This window comes from Sinohyriopsis cumingii, chromosome 8 (assembly GCF_028554795.1).
Source record: "Sinohyriopsis cumingii isolate HCF-2022 chromosome 8, ASM2855479v2, whole genome shotgun sequence".
Lineage (NCBI taxonomy): Eukaryota > Metazoa > Mollusca > Bivalvia > Unionida > Unionidae > Sinohyriopsis > Sinohyriopsis cumingii.
In genome coordinates this window covers 62,108,990-62,124,375 of record NC_142968.1, presented here as the reverse complement: position 1 = coordinate 62,124,375, position 15,386 = coordinate 62,108,990, and the positions used below count along the sequence as shown (strand labels likewise).

At 38.6% G+C, this 15,386-nt stretch overlaps 1 protein-coding gene across 4 annotated transcripts in view; it reads right to left on the bottom strand.

The window, feature by feature from the left end:
* The window catches only part of LOC149793669 (uncharacterized), a 34,855-nt gene extending 27,179 nt beyond the window's left edge, over positions 1 to 7,676 (bottom strand). Inside the window, exons 1-5 of one of the 4 annotated variants that reach the window (XM_089966451.1) lie at positions 7,576 to 7,676; positions 6,967 to 7,032; positions 5,763 to 5,839; positions 5,402 to 5,473; positions 2,194 to 2,296 (exon numbers count right to left, since the gene is read on the bottom strand). In XM_089966451.1, coding sequence (XP_089822577.1) covers positions 2,194 to 2,296; positions 5,402 to 5,473; positions 5,763 to 5,839; positions 6,967 to 7,032; positions 7,576 to 7,594 — 337 coding nt within the window. In that variant the 5' untranslated portion in view covers positions 7,595 to 7,676. The remainder of the gene's footprint in view (positions 1 to 2,193; positions 2,297 to 5,401; positions 5,474 to 5,762; positions 5,840 to 6,966; positions 7,033 to 7,575) is intronic. The other 3 variants (XM_089966449.1, XM_089966452.1, XM_089966450.1) reach the window with 3 other exon arrangements.
* Positions 7,677 to 15,386: the final 7,710 nt, after the last annotated feature.

The window sequence follows — 15,386 nt, the reverse complement described above, 5'->3', positions numbered from 1 at the left end:
AGACAGTGTCATGATGTAAATATTTATTGCTTATACACGTATTGCTAGTCTCACAGGTTTTGGGTGTCTCATGCTCAACATTGATTCCGAACAGTTACGAAGAAAGAAGGCAAGAAAGCATACATCATAGCAACGTAACACCAAAGTCCATCAAAGATATCAACCATAATAACCCCTTAAAATAATTTGCATGAGTCCATGATAAAACATTTTCTTTTCTTTAATTGCTGAGTTCTGAAACTATCACTGATATTCTTCAGGGAGAAAACACAACACGATTTTACAATTAGCTACTGTGGTGGACATAATGGCCGTCAGGTTAGCACTAGTTTTATTTAGGACCAACAAGACATTAAAACAAGACATAACAAGAATTTTTGGTGGAAACCCAATGTTTGATATGACTTTCATTTTGAAGAAGCAATGACACTAAGATATTTAAGATAGCTGCCATGGTGGCCATATTGAATATCATATTGGCAGCATTTCCATTTACGACAAACTAGACATCGATAAGACCACTGTTATGAATATCTACATTTTTGTTACTCCTGGTACATCATTATATTTAATTTTAGTTATTTTTCATCAAGTTTGTATACTGTATAGAATATTTTTTGCCATAAATTGTGTAAGTAATTTTGATATGTTAAGAACGCAAACTGCGTGGGATATATAAATTGACGTTTACGTACGTGTTGACACGTTGTAATAATAATCGTATTAATAAGACTTAAAATGGAGCCTATGGAATTGTTTTTCAGTGATTGATGGGATATGGACGTGTCGAGAAAAATTATGTCGTTTCCTATTGGTTGCGTGAGGTCACGTAAATATGCTGAGTTTTTCAAACTCAAGTGTGTATGTTGTCACATCGAGTGTATTTCAAAGTACATCACAATATGCAATGTATATTAGGGGACAATTAAGCATTCAACTTCATTCCCACTTCTGGAGTCGTTCGCACCTTTTGTGTTCCTGATGTAAGTTTGCAGACCTGTTTTTATGTTGTACTTATATATTTTTTGACAGAAAAACATTTGTTTTGACTTTTCAGTGGTGATAGAAATTGCTCATTATTTGGACAATGATATTTTCTGGAACTGTTATAAATTATTTGAAGGAATTCTTGAAAACGCCATCTTCACAATGTCACTGTTCTTGGAGGACCTATGTATTTCCGGCATTAAAATGTATAAGGGACTTTTCATTCATTTATGACTTTCACAGACCTTTAAAAGATTGGCTTGGATTCATCTCGTAATACCGCAAGTTGCTCACACTTTTCATTTCTTACTTCAAATTGTTAAGTATTAAATAACTTATTGGTTATGCTTCTTTTCTGTTAAATAAGTTTGTGACCATATAGTCCTAACACCATCCATCTAGGAGAAGTAGTAATAAAAAGATTTCCAACAGGACCCTTTTCGAGGCCATGTTTGAAGTCTCATCTTTCATTTACGACCCAAAAGATTTAATAAGAAGTCATTTAGTAAAACGGCCATTCTAATATGATCATTCATTTAGGATATGTAGTGATAAAAATTTCAAGATGGCCACTGTATCGACCATACTGGATGTCTGATCAGTTTCATCATACCATCTGGACACCATAAAATGTCTACGGATAATAATATTATTTTTGTTCAGGAGGGGCGGAGATACAGGCTTTAAAAAGTGCACCAGTCAGCCACATTGGACATCACATCAGCACCATTATCATTACGGTTGAAGTAGGTATCATAAAAAGTCTTTGGCCCTACTGGATGTCCGAATTCAACCATTTCTATTTTAGATCAAATAGAGGATATAATGCATGTGCCTATAATGTTTCATGAGAATCCGCCAGGCAGGACAAGAGGAGTACCAAAGACAAACGGACGAACGGACGACTGAGAACAGACCGAGACCATCCCATTATATCTCCTGGTCTATTATCATTTGAGTTAAAATTTTCACTCGTCGATAATGAAGGTGTAAACAAGTAACTTGAGTTGGTGGCATACGATTGCAAGGTACTTGGAAAATTATATCCAATAGAATTTACACCTGATATTTAAGACCATTTCGGATAGGAGAAAATTGTACAGTAATAATATAAATTCATGCAAGACAACATAATCAACAACAGACTGTACCCACTGGTGACCTGTGTATACACATTATTGCGATGGTCCTGATAAATGTTGTTACCTGGTTGTCCACATCCCTGCGCGTTACAGAGATCGGTTTCGCAGCATTCAAGACAGGCATTATTGATACTTCCGTTAGGACTGGCAACGCGATTATCACAAAGCTGAAAAGGGAAAACATGAATAATTCTACACACAAAATCTTCATAGTGGTAAGATAGAGTGATTTTTTTAATTTATCCACAGTGGCTCCAGCGAAAAGAAACAAACTCCTTGTGGTTACAACGTATATTCATATATAAGGATGGTAAACCCATCAGGTCCTAAGGAAGGGCGCACAAAACTGAAGTAAAAAAACACCCTGGGATGGTTGTCACGACACCTTGAATGTAAGAGATTAATGTCACGACCTCGAAAGAATAATGGTAGAGGAGTAAAACTTGTAATAAATATTACCACATAGTAAACAACGGACGGTAGAAAACTGTAACTTACCCGCATCAAATGGCACATAATCAGTTTGGCAGGAGACATTTAAGAACAAAAAGGGTACAGAATGGAATAGTCAACGAATGACAGTTCACAGCATTTTTTAGCGACAAATCTTCTTACGATTCCCTAAACATTAGTTTGTATTAACCAAAAGAACCTACTTCAACTCTATCAATCCGTTTTAAACACAAGACGACAACGGAGTTAAATCAAAATTGCTGAGATGTAGCTCCTTTATAAATATAAATTCCAGTCAATCACAATTACTTAAGGTCGATTAAAAACTAATCGTATTATGCACACCAAATAAGGCAGAATCATAAAATGGTCAACTACTCAAGTTCCTACGACGTCTCCAGCTATCAACTATCAGCTATCAATGGTCAACTACTCAAGTTCCTACGACGTCTCCAGCTACTACTAATCATGCTACTACTAATTCTCCTGCTACTACTGATACTACTCCTGTTACTACTAATACTAGTGTTACTGCTACTACAACTACTACTCTTGCTATTACCACTACTCCTGTTACTACTACTACTCCTGTTGCTACTACTAATCCTGCTACCACTACTACTCCTGCTACTACTACTACTACTTTTGTTACTACTAGTACTGCTGTTACTACTACTAATTTTGTTACCACTACTGCTACTGTTACTACTGCTACTACGTATACTGCTCCTGCTACCACCACTACTCCTGCTATTACTACTACTTCTGCTACTACTACTGATGTTACTACTACTAAGGTGCTGCTACTACTACTACTACCGTGCTACTTCTACTACCTATGTTGCTAGTACTTTTACTACTACTACTAACCCTGTTACTAGTACTTTTACTAATACTACTAATACTAACTACTAGTCCCACTCCTGCTACTACTACCACCCTGCTACGTCTACTAATCCTGTTACTAGTACGTTTACTACTACTACTGCTACTCCTGCTAGAACTACTAGCCCTATTACTAGTACTTTTACTATTAATACTACTACTTCCAATACTACTAAAACTCCTGTACTACTACTACTCCAACTACTACTACTAAGACTGCTGCTACAACTTTTTGTCATCATTATTATTGCAAAAGAAATAATATCCAAAACAATCGATTTAACAGAAGAAAACCATGGCGGTGGTACAAAGCAAGAAAAGAAATAGACTAATGGGCTAAGAGTAGTGATGTACAACAACTCTTGTCAGAAGAAAAAGAATTAAAACGAGCCATGCCGTTGATTCAACAACCTAACAGAAACATAAAACTTGATATATACGGGGAAGATATAGATGTTTTAAATGCCATGTCAAGTATGCCAAAAATATTCTAGAAAAGGTATATTTGGCAAACAGAGGAATCACCATAGCAACAGGGAAAGTGGTTGCGAAGAAGATAAATTATGATTTCAAGGATATTGATTCACAAGAAGATTCCACAACAACAGTCGAACTCCTGCGATAACGACTTAACAAATGTGGAATTAGAAATCTCCCTACGAGACGAAGCTTATTGGTTTTGTTTAAATACATTGACAATCATCCAGTGTCATAAAATGCGAGAGGACATCAACACCATGAAGATCAATTACTTGCAATTCGTCTGTAACTCGAAGCATGAAGCCTGATCTAGACTTCCTGATCAGGATAGTAGGTAGTATACGCCCGTACATAGGCTGCTATGATATCGGTGCCTTGACATCCGAATTGAATTAGAATCGATAGGGGCAAGGCTCTAATCATCGCGTGTGGAAACATAAAGGAGAAAAGCACAGATATATACTGGCATGACAAACTTGCATAATTGAAGATATCGCTGAAAAATCAATCTGAGTGCACAAACAAGTGGCACGGTCTCAATGCGAAGAAAGTGGTTTAAGTCAGCAATGCTAAACTCGCGTGATTTTAACAACAGCATCCATAGCGACGGCTGGATGCAATGCAGGAAGACTGAAGTAAAACTAGTTCAGTTATTTAAGAAAATGATTTAGGAACTGTTGTCTTTAAGGTAAAGGTTTACATCTTCATGGTGCATTGGAAAGATACCGCACCGCTAGTAACAATGCCATTATGCAGTACCATAAATAATACACAGGTTCTTTCCCGTGCTAATGCATTACTTATACAGAAAATGCTCTTATATATCTAAAATAAATTACGTATTAGATAATTTGCATCTCGTTATATCTCATAACAATATATTCGTTGACACACAAGGTGGTATTGTACATGTCTATAGAATTACTAACTGCTGTTGAAGGCAATTTATTATAGTGGAAACCGCAGCAAAGGCATCGTAATTATGATTTAGTCGCACTGAAGTCCTTGACATTACTGTTGTTCCTGCAAATCGTAGTTGTGATTTTAGCGCCTTGTAAGATATAGCACTGCTTATCTCTTGACCTACACTTTTATATTAAACATTGTCAAAGTTAAACACGTCCTTATCTTTTAATACACCTTTGCATTTTATTATTCCAGCGTCGATGGATAATATAGGTCCATGCGTTACATACCTAAATATGTAGTTTGAACTTTGATCAACGTGAGTTCAGACTTATAGCTATTTATCTCTTCATTCATATCATAATAGAATTATGAATATGAATGATGTCATGGACATATCTACCTGCCAACCTAGCTACCTATATAATCATCTCTATCCGTAATAATTATACGGAACACTGCGAATATATATAGATATTAGAGTCATGATAATTTTATTGCATACATTTATAATATATAATTCAAATCATAATAATTTTATTACATACATTATTGGGCCGGCATCCAATGTTATAGACGATTTCATCTTGAAGATTTAGGGTTCGCTCCACTGCACAGTACTGTAAGAAAAGCAAATAAAATGCACGAATGTATGGGAAACGTTCTCTCGAGTAAGTGCTCTTACGTCATTGATTGCAACAATAATTCCATGCATTTATATTGAAATATCTGGTACTTATTCATGGTCATTCTAAATAACCGTCCAAACAGAGGCACGAATCATAGATCGAAATTGAAAATTATTATTTTCTCTTCTTTAATTGAAAGAATGTTGACACAGCAAAGTAAATATCTATTCTATAGAATCTGCTGTCATTTTCGTCAATAACAAATTTTGGGTTAACATACCTCATCTTGTGCACATTCAACGGCCACGTGGCAATGCCTCGGTTGAAATATTTCTCTACACTGTAGACAGGTTAGAGCTGGAAGCAAAGGGTCTTTGTGAGCAACTAGATGTATCTCTGACTTAATATAATGTCATTGTCCTTCAAGCTAGATCAGTGGCTTAAATGTCGTGCAACACAGAAATACTAAAGTTGTGATAGAGTTACAGCTAATAAAATATACGCGAGCCTAGGCACCAATGCGTGCTAAACACACGAGGAACCTAAGCCGTCTATGGTTCTTAAACAAATAGATGAAATTTAATATATGTGTAAGTGTTCGATTAAGATGCATCCAACAAACGGACACCGAACTTGAAATAGGTTCAAAAGGGTGGATATTTGGCGATACACACAGCTTTGAAATGGCAGTTCTATTCATAAAACATAGCAAAGTCAACTTTTTCAGTGTGCATGTTTTGTCTTGTTTTTCTATGTTGCAATTTTGACTTTGACAAAGAACAATTGTGAATTGTGAATAGAAGGCGCATCTCCCGTTGAAGACTAGCTCTATTATATACTGTTCGGTCATATATATATGATGATTATTCAACATTTCTCGTCTTTTGTCTCATATTGCATTTTTATTATAAAGACATTTATCATTAAAGTGTCACTTTAGCCACTGTCGTAAAATATCTTTGATGCGTTCAGCCTAGTGTAATATAAAAAATATTCCACAGACAGAAAACATCACACATATTAACATATAATATTTCTTGATCCACACCCCGTCCCCGCCGCATACACTTCAGGTTTCAATAAAGTGTTAACATGAGAGTTTGTTATTTTAATACAGGGTAAATATATCTCATTTAAAATCTAAAATTACCATTTGTATCGACTCATGATCATTAACCATTACTTTTAAACAATATACAGAAGCCACCGCTAATATTCGCTAAATATATCACTGTCATTCTCGATCGACAATATTTGTATTGCTGAATGGAAGATGGATAATCCGTATTGTCTTCTACTAATATTTATAAAAAGAAAGCAATGGACATATGCACCGACAATAATATTAAAAGTGAACATAAATGACAGATTAAAATTTAGTAATGAAACTGCAAATATAATTTAAGAATGTATTTTTGTAAAGTAAATACATTTTCTGCTGGTATCCATTTTAAATATAGTTTGTATGAAAAATGAGGTCATACCTTGAGTTTGCCATTTCGCATTCATTAGCTGTACCAACAGAAATGCTACAAAAATGTGTTGCATTCCTGGAAGAAAATAATAATGTTTCATCGAATACCATCATAGTCTTGAACAAATCAGTATCTCATCAACTGCGAAACAGTTTTAAGCATACAGCTTAAATCAATTTTCTACATTCGTTTATATAGTTAATGTTTAAATCGGCAGCTTCTAATATATATATATATATATATATATATATATATATATATATATATATATATATATATATATATATATATATATATATAGTTTTGTGCAAGAACAAATTTCTTATTTAACTAAGTGTACATGTTTTTTTAAATGTCCCCTGTTGAAATAGCCAACAAAGATACAGGTGATGCAATATATTACGGCTGTGTAAAATGATGCGCGACATACCAGCCGGAAAGTGTCATGTGGTGCAGAATATAACAGTAACCAGGACATGTTAAAGACGAAGTAGAGGTTAAGGTTATATTGTGTATACTTTTTATTTAAGATGCAAATTAATCAAGTAAATATATCATGTTTAGTATATCCTAGACTATGAATGGTAAAATCATAATGTATAATCAGTTCAAACATACCAAACATCTCCACTCCCATGTATGATGTCCGAACGCAGTGGAATGTGAAAGGACATATTGTTAAAGATTAGACAGTTTCCACGAGCAGCGATTGCTTATCTTGGTTCTCGTGTTAAGCATATATATCAAACTTCAAAACTGAAATCGTTTCTAAAAGTCACGAGATTTTCATGTACATAGAAATTTATAGATACTGATATAATTTACAAGCATTCGTAATTCTATCTTCAAAATGAACAAAGCTACAGTTGTTAAAATTATATATTTGTTTATGGGCTCAACTTTTTCTCTCGCAATGTTTTGTGAATAGAGGGACATTTATTTTCACGCGCTTATTAGATTTTTTACTTCCAAACTAAAGTGTGTGCGGCTTTGTGAATTGCTGTAGTAATTGACAAAGAGGACATTTCATGCCTGAATCGGGTCAATGTATGAATCCGACATCGTATGAATTGTGAATTGCTGTGGTAATTGACAAAGAGGAAGTTCCAGATGCCTTTGTGGTGCAGGCTAGTTTCTTCTCAAAGGCATGAAACTATAATTTATGTTACCAGCTAGACTTAAACTTGTCATAATTTTGGACATTGACTAATAAGAGTGAGACATTGTGATTTCACGGGGTACGTTTAACTAAAGAAATAGCTATATCCACCCACGCACCCCCCCCATATATATATATATATATATATATATATATATATATATATATATATATATATATATATATATATATATATATATATATATATATATATATATATATATATATAGATAGATATGTATATGTATATATATATATATATATATATATATATATATATATATATATATATATATATATATATATATATATATATATATATATATATATATATATATATATGTGTGTGTGTGTGTGTGTGTGTGTGTAATTTTGAAGATGGCATAACTGGTTATTATGCAACATTAATGTATGTAACATTTAGTGCACAATCATTATTAAATTATATTTCAACAAATCTGAACACTCTAGATGCATCCACAATGGATGGCATCATGTGACTAATTTTAGACATGAATTGTATTTTCAACCGCATGGCAAATCGAAAATGATTAGTAGTGTGATATTTCACGTGGGAGTATTTTTGAAACATAGTAGTAATATAGTATATATATAAAGAGAGAACTAAATAATCAGATTCATTCCTATTTTAGTCATTCTCATTTCTTCTGTTCCTGTTGTAAGTCTACAAATATGTTTTATGTTGTACTTAGATATTATTCGAGAGGTAAATATTTGTTTGGACTGTTCAGTGTAGATAAAAAGTGCTTAAATTCTTGGACTATAATAGCATTTTGGAACTGTTGTAAACTACTTAAAGGAGTTCTGGACAACGCCATCGCCGTTTTCGCAACGTCACGATTCTTGGCGGACCGGTACATTTTCGGTTTTGAAATTTATGCGGACGTTTTCATTCCTTTTGACTTCGATATAAGATTATCAGGATTATTTTTATATTTTCGTTTACAACTTTCATAACTAAATTATTTATTTAGTTTAAAAATCTTGATGGTTTTGCTTCTTTCTGTTACTTAGTTTATAGATTTGCGATATTTTTATGAGGCATCTGATGATTCAATAAATAATATCGCCCTGTGTACAATTTTATATCCCGACTAAATTTCCGTAAAATCATGAAAACTAAAAATTGTTATAAAAAAAATATTACAGTACGCCCTGAAGGATTACGCCGTATGTCATTCTATTTATTGTTGCCTGCCATTAACTGTTATCGCTGACACCAGTCATTTCATTGTTTTAACGTAATAATACATCATTTAAAGGTCACCGGCCATACTCTAACATTTTTCTTTTTTCAGATTCGCATTACATGATTAAAAGTAGTTATACTCGTACTAAACGAATACAAAAATATCAAGAAAGTATAAAGAAGAAATAATTTAATTAGTAGAAATAGAATTATACAACGCTGTTACTTCACCTTAGCTACGATTTCCAACCTATCGAAGACAAGACGAAGTACACGATTCTTGTTGTCGAAAAATAAAACACTATAAACTATGAATAGGGAACATTTAGATGAAACTGTTGAAAACAAATTTACTGTTCAGCCTTATATCCATCGGCTTGCACTACGCACTAGATTGGGTCACTTTTAAAATTGTTCCGTTGTTTCAATTTGTTTTCAAAACTCCCGTTAATACAGGTAAAAAGGCATCATTGGTGGCTTTCCTATGTCGGCCGACTTTGTAAATAAACTGAAAACGGCACATTTAAAAGAATTCAAAGGAAAAAAATGGCTTCCTTATGTCGTCCGAATTCATACAAAGATCAGCACACTAGAAAAATTCCAAAGTCAGTGACCCGGGTAGGCTTTCTTTGTAATAAAACAAACCTTGTATTTGAGATCCTGTCAGCAAGTTTAAGAAGGAGTTTATTGCTCGCTGTCAGTTGTGTTTATTCGTCATCCATGCTTCTATTTGTTTACAATATGTGATCATAGTTGATTCAAACGTTTGATGATGATCATAGGGTAAATAGTAAACACAGCAATAATTTGCATTAACAGTACATTTGTAACCCATGCTAGCGAAAAGATTATCATTTGCACTCACATTGAATGCATTTCAAATAAGAATTTTTATTTGCGAGATACCATCGTAAAGTTAACCTTGATACAATACAGTCTTGGTCATTTTGCACATTATAACGTATCATTTGTGAATGGCAGTTGCCTTCAAGCAAAAGGGTGATATTTCCGTCTCATTTGAGATTTTATTATCTGACATAAGCGATACACAATACAGTAGGGATGCATAAGCATCTGCTACATATACGGAGTTTCTGGATATATTTATTTTTGTTTAATAAATTAGCATGATAAAAATAAAGAAATAAATTATGACAATGCAAAATAGCCTCTTTCTTTTTATTTTCAACACATTATTATGACGTTTCTTAAGTCTTGTGACATTTACCTTGATGAAAACAGTTTCACCATAAGAACTGGGACATAAATTTTTCAAAATTATTTCATCGTGTCCCGATATATACGGTAAATATGGTATATATATCGCATATATATATATATATATATATATATATATATATATATATATATATATATCATCATCATTGGCGACTCGGTCTCGAAAGACCATGCGAATAGCGCCCTTGGGGTGTTGCCTGTCTCTGTTGGCAACGTCTGCTGTGGCTGTGCAGGCCTATACGTGAGTGACAGTCCCTACTGCAGTTGGTGCAGACATACTGGGAAGTCTGCATTACTGTGGTTGCTGTTGCGTTCTTCTTTCTCTTACGTTTCTCTGCCACCAACTGGCCTCTCCTCGCATCAGCGACTGATATGCCATTGTTTACCATCAGTCTCCAGGTGCCTCGGTCCTCAGCCAGCTCTTCCCAGCCATCGGGAGAAATGTTGCATGCCTTCATGTCCCTCTTACACACATCTTTGAAACGGAGTGAGGGTCGTCCGACTCTTCTCATGCCAGTGGCCAGCTGTCCATATAAGATGTCCTTTGGCAGCCTTCCATCCTCCATGCGTCGGACATGACCCAGCCATCGTAGGCGGCGTTTAATTAGCAGGGAGTACATGCTGGGGGTACTTGCACGCTGCAGGATCTCGCTGTGTGGAACACGGTCTTGCCAGCTGATTTTCAGGATGCGTTTTAGGCACCGTATATGGAAGGAGTTGAGCCGGCGTTCTTGCCTCATGTAGGTACTCCACGTCTCACTTCCATATAGAAGGGTGCTGAGAACGCAGGCCTGGTAGACTCGGACCTTGGTGTGCTCTGTCAGCGCGCTGTTTTCCCAAACCCTCTTTGTTAATCGAGCCATGATGGTGTTTGCCTTTCCAAGCCTTCTGTCCAGCTCCATATCAATCGAGAGAGTGTTGCTGATGGTTGACCCTAGGTAGGTAAAGTTGTTGACTGCTTCCAGGGTGACACCGTTGATTTTGATTGAAGGGGCAATGGTGGTATCTTGCACGCTGACATTTGTTTTTTCCAAGCTGATTGTGAGACCAAAGTGCGTGCAGGCAACAGCAAAACGGTCTCCCAGTCTCTGGAGGGCTTCCTCGGTGTGGGCCACAAGAGCTGCGTCATCTGCAAAAAGCATCTCCCTGATGAGCACAGCTCTCACTTTGGTCTTTGAGCGCAGTCGTGCCAGGTTGAACAGGCTCCCATCAGACCTGGTGTGTAGATATATGCCATCCGTGGACGTGTCGAAGGCGTAGGACAGGAGCAGGGAGAAGAAGATCCCAAAAAGTGTTGGTGCCAGCACGCAGCCCTGCTTCACACCACTGTTAATTGGGAAGGAAGTTGAGGATGATCCATCATACAGGACTGTTCCCTTCATATCTGCATGGAAAGAGATTATCATGCTGAGGAGTTTTGGGGGGCAACCGATCTTACTCAGAAGTTCAAAAAGGCCCTTCCTGCTGACCAAGTCAAAGGCCTTGGTGAGGTCGATGAACATCATGTAGAGTGGTTGACCTTGCTCTCTGCTCTTCTCTTGGAGTTGTCGTAGGGAGAAGATCATGTCTGTCGTCGACCTGCCTGCTCTGAAGCCGCACTGTGATTCCGGGTACACACGGTCTGCCAGCAACTGCAGCCTGTTGAGTATGATGCGGGCGTACACTTTACCAACAATACTCAAGAGCGAGATCCCTCTGTAATTATTACAGTCACTGCGGTCGCCCTTGTTTTTGTAAAGGGTCACAATTGTGGCATCACGCATGTCTTGGGGGACTACTCCTTCCTCCCAGCAGCGGCAAAGTAGCTCGTGCAGTGGTTTAATCAATGCTGGTTTTCCACGTTTGATAGCTTCGGGCGGGATGCTGTCACTACCTGGTGCTTTGTCGTTTGGAAGGCAGTCGATTGCTTTGCTGAGCTCCTCTAAGGTTGGCACTTTGTCGAGCTCTTCCATGGTGGGCAGATTCTTTATGCTGCTGAGGGCTGCATCAGTGACTGACGTTTCTCTGGAGTATAGTTCTGAGTAGTGCTCCACCCATCTGGCCATCTGTTGCCCACGGTCTGTGATCTTCTCTCCAGTCAGGGATTTCAGGGGAGCGACCCCATTCCTTGTAGGGCCTAGAGCCTTCTTGATGCCACTGTACATGCCTTGGATGTGTCCGGACTCGGCACTGCGCTGGATCCCTTCACACAGTTGTTGCCAGTACTCGTTCGCACACTGTCTAGCAATGCGTTGGGTGTTACTTCGAGCACTTCTGAGAGCAGCAAGCGTCCGTTCATTAGGGCATTTTTTGTAAGCTATGAAGGCTTTTCGTTTCTCCTCGATTTGTGGTTCCATCCTTGATAGGTGTGCATTGAACCAGTCCTGGCTGGGTCGTTCCTTCTTGCCAAACGTTGACATAGCTGTACTATAGATGGCACCCTTCATGGCGTTCCACTTGGCTGTAGCGTCATACTCAGGCAGGTCCTGGAGAGCCTTGTTCAGGGCAGACACATACTCCTCCACCTTGGCAGGGACTGACATCTGTGCAGTGTTTATGCGAGGACATCCTTTTGGTTTTGTGCGGTGTAGCACGTGTGGCTGTAGTCGCACTCTGCTGCTCACAAGGGCATGGTCGGAGTCACAGTCTGCACTGTGGTAGGTTCTGGTGGAGAGGACGCTGTTAAGGGCAGAGCGCCTGGTGATGACCAAGTCGAGTTGGTGCCAGTGATGAGATCTGGGGTGTTTCCATGACACTTTGTGTTGTGGCTTACACTTGAAGAAGGTGTTTGTGATGCACAGGCCATGGTAGGTGCATAGCTCCAGCAGTCTCTGGCCGTTTTCGTTGGTCTTTCCAGTGCCATGATATCCGAGGCAGGTAGGCCAGGACTCATGGTCCGCACCTACTCTGGCATTAAAGTCGCCGAGGAGGAATAGTGGTTCATTTTTGGGGCATCCTTTGATCTGTTCGTCCAGCTGCTCATAGAACTGATCCTTCACGTCTTCTGATGACGTGAGGGTTGGGGCGTAGACACTGATGATGTTGACAGGACCTGAAGTAGTGGTGAGGCGGATGGACAAGAGACGCTCAGTGCCCCCTGTTGGAGGTTCAACCGAGGCCAGGAGATTGTTTTTGATGGCAAAGCCCACTCCGTGCTGACGGGGCTCCTCAGGTTCTCGACCCTTCCAGAAGAAGGTGTAGTTTTCCTCTCTGAGGGAGCCACTAGAGGCGAGCCTGGTTTCCTGGAGGGCAGCTATGCTGATATTTAGTCTGGTGAGTTCTCTATCGATGATGGCCGTCTTTCTGGTGTCGTCCACTTCTCTGAGGTCGTCGGAGATGCCTGTACACATGGTGCGCACATTCCAGCTTGCAAATCGAAGAGCTGGAGTCTTCTTTATTGGTTTCTTGTTTCTTTTGTCTGGTGTGGAATTACTGTCTGCTTGTCATGCTGAACAACACACTGAGCTCCAGACACCCACTGGAGCAGGCAGACGATGGCGGGTCAACACCTTATTGACCGGGGGCTGCCCGGCTTGAGGCGGGCGATAGTTGGCCAGTGGGACACGATGATCCCTCCCACCGTCAAAGCTGACCCGTGGCGCCCCTTCCCTACGCCAATCGGGTGGGACTTATAACCCGTAAACTGTCAGCTTCCGTGTTGTTTCCTCACTCAGTAGCGAGACTGGAGTGTCCTCTCCAGGGCGCAAGCCTGGGCGTGGAATATGGAGATCCTGGGCTGCCCAGACGTCAGGATCCCCCTCTCGTCCTTGCTGGTGGGGTCCAAAGGAATGCTGAGCATGACATTTGGCACCAGTTTGGATGCAGGAGCTGCCGGAAGGAGGTCGTAGTCGACCCCCAGCCGCCTTAGGGGCTCCACTCCTGATTTTCTGTCTGGGTTTACTCCCGTAGCCTTTCCTTCTCCCGAAGATATCCACAAGGCAGTGGAGCCATAATCCAATGGATGGGACTTGGTTGGTTTTGAATCAGAGTTTCCTTCTCCTAGATGAACTGCCTGACAAGGCTAACGAGCTTCATCTGCCCGGGTTTGGGGTCAGAGTTTCCCTTCTCTTAGACTGGTTGCCTGCCAAGGCTAATGAGCCCAGTCTGCCCACCCAGTTATACCGCCGGGTACTCGGTCGCGCCACACAGCAGGCTCTGTTAAAACAGGGGGCACCGCGTGAAGGTGCTGCTGTGGACACAATAGTGTAGGAGAGGCCATATGCAAGTAACCTCCTGCCCCGCAGAGCGAGACAGTGGTCCTGCGGCGATCACTACACCTGGGAAGGAGAGGCTATGAGAGACGCTTCACTTTCCTTTGGCAAGCGGGACGATATATATATATATATATATATATATATATATATATATATATATATATATATATATATATATATATATATATGACTGATTCTACAGACTTTTGTACACCTATTACATCCTTTTGAGTTTATTTTGGTTATAATAATGCTAAATAACTAGGTTGATCAAAGGTGTAGACTCTGCATGTTCAAAATGTTATATGATTATTTTAAATATTAATAATTTACAACTGCAACAAGGTTACTGTACTGTAATATTTTGCTTGATATAATTTAATTATGCTCTTTCTATCGTTTTTCTCATGCACACTATATAGCGTTCAATGGGATTTAGGAGAATTTAAGACTTGCCCATCCCTCACACTATATGATCCCACAACTTCAGTCCACTTTTTTGAGGTAAAAGGGTCTTTCGCAAAAAGAAAGAACCCCATTGTCCCATAATTACTCTTTTGGATACATCCATGTGCAAAATAGTGCACCATATTTGCTGTACCAAATCAGGATCGTAAGATATATCAAA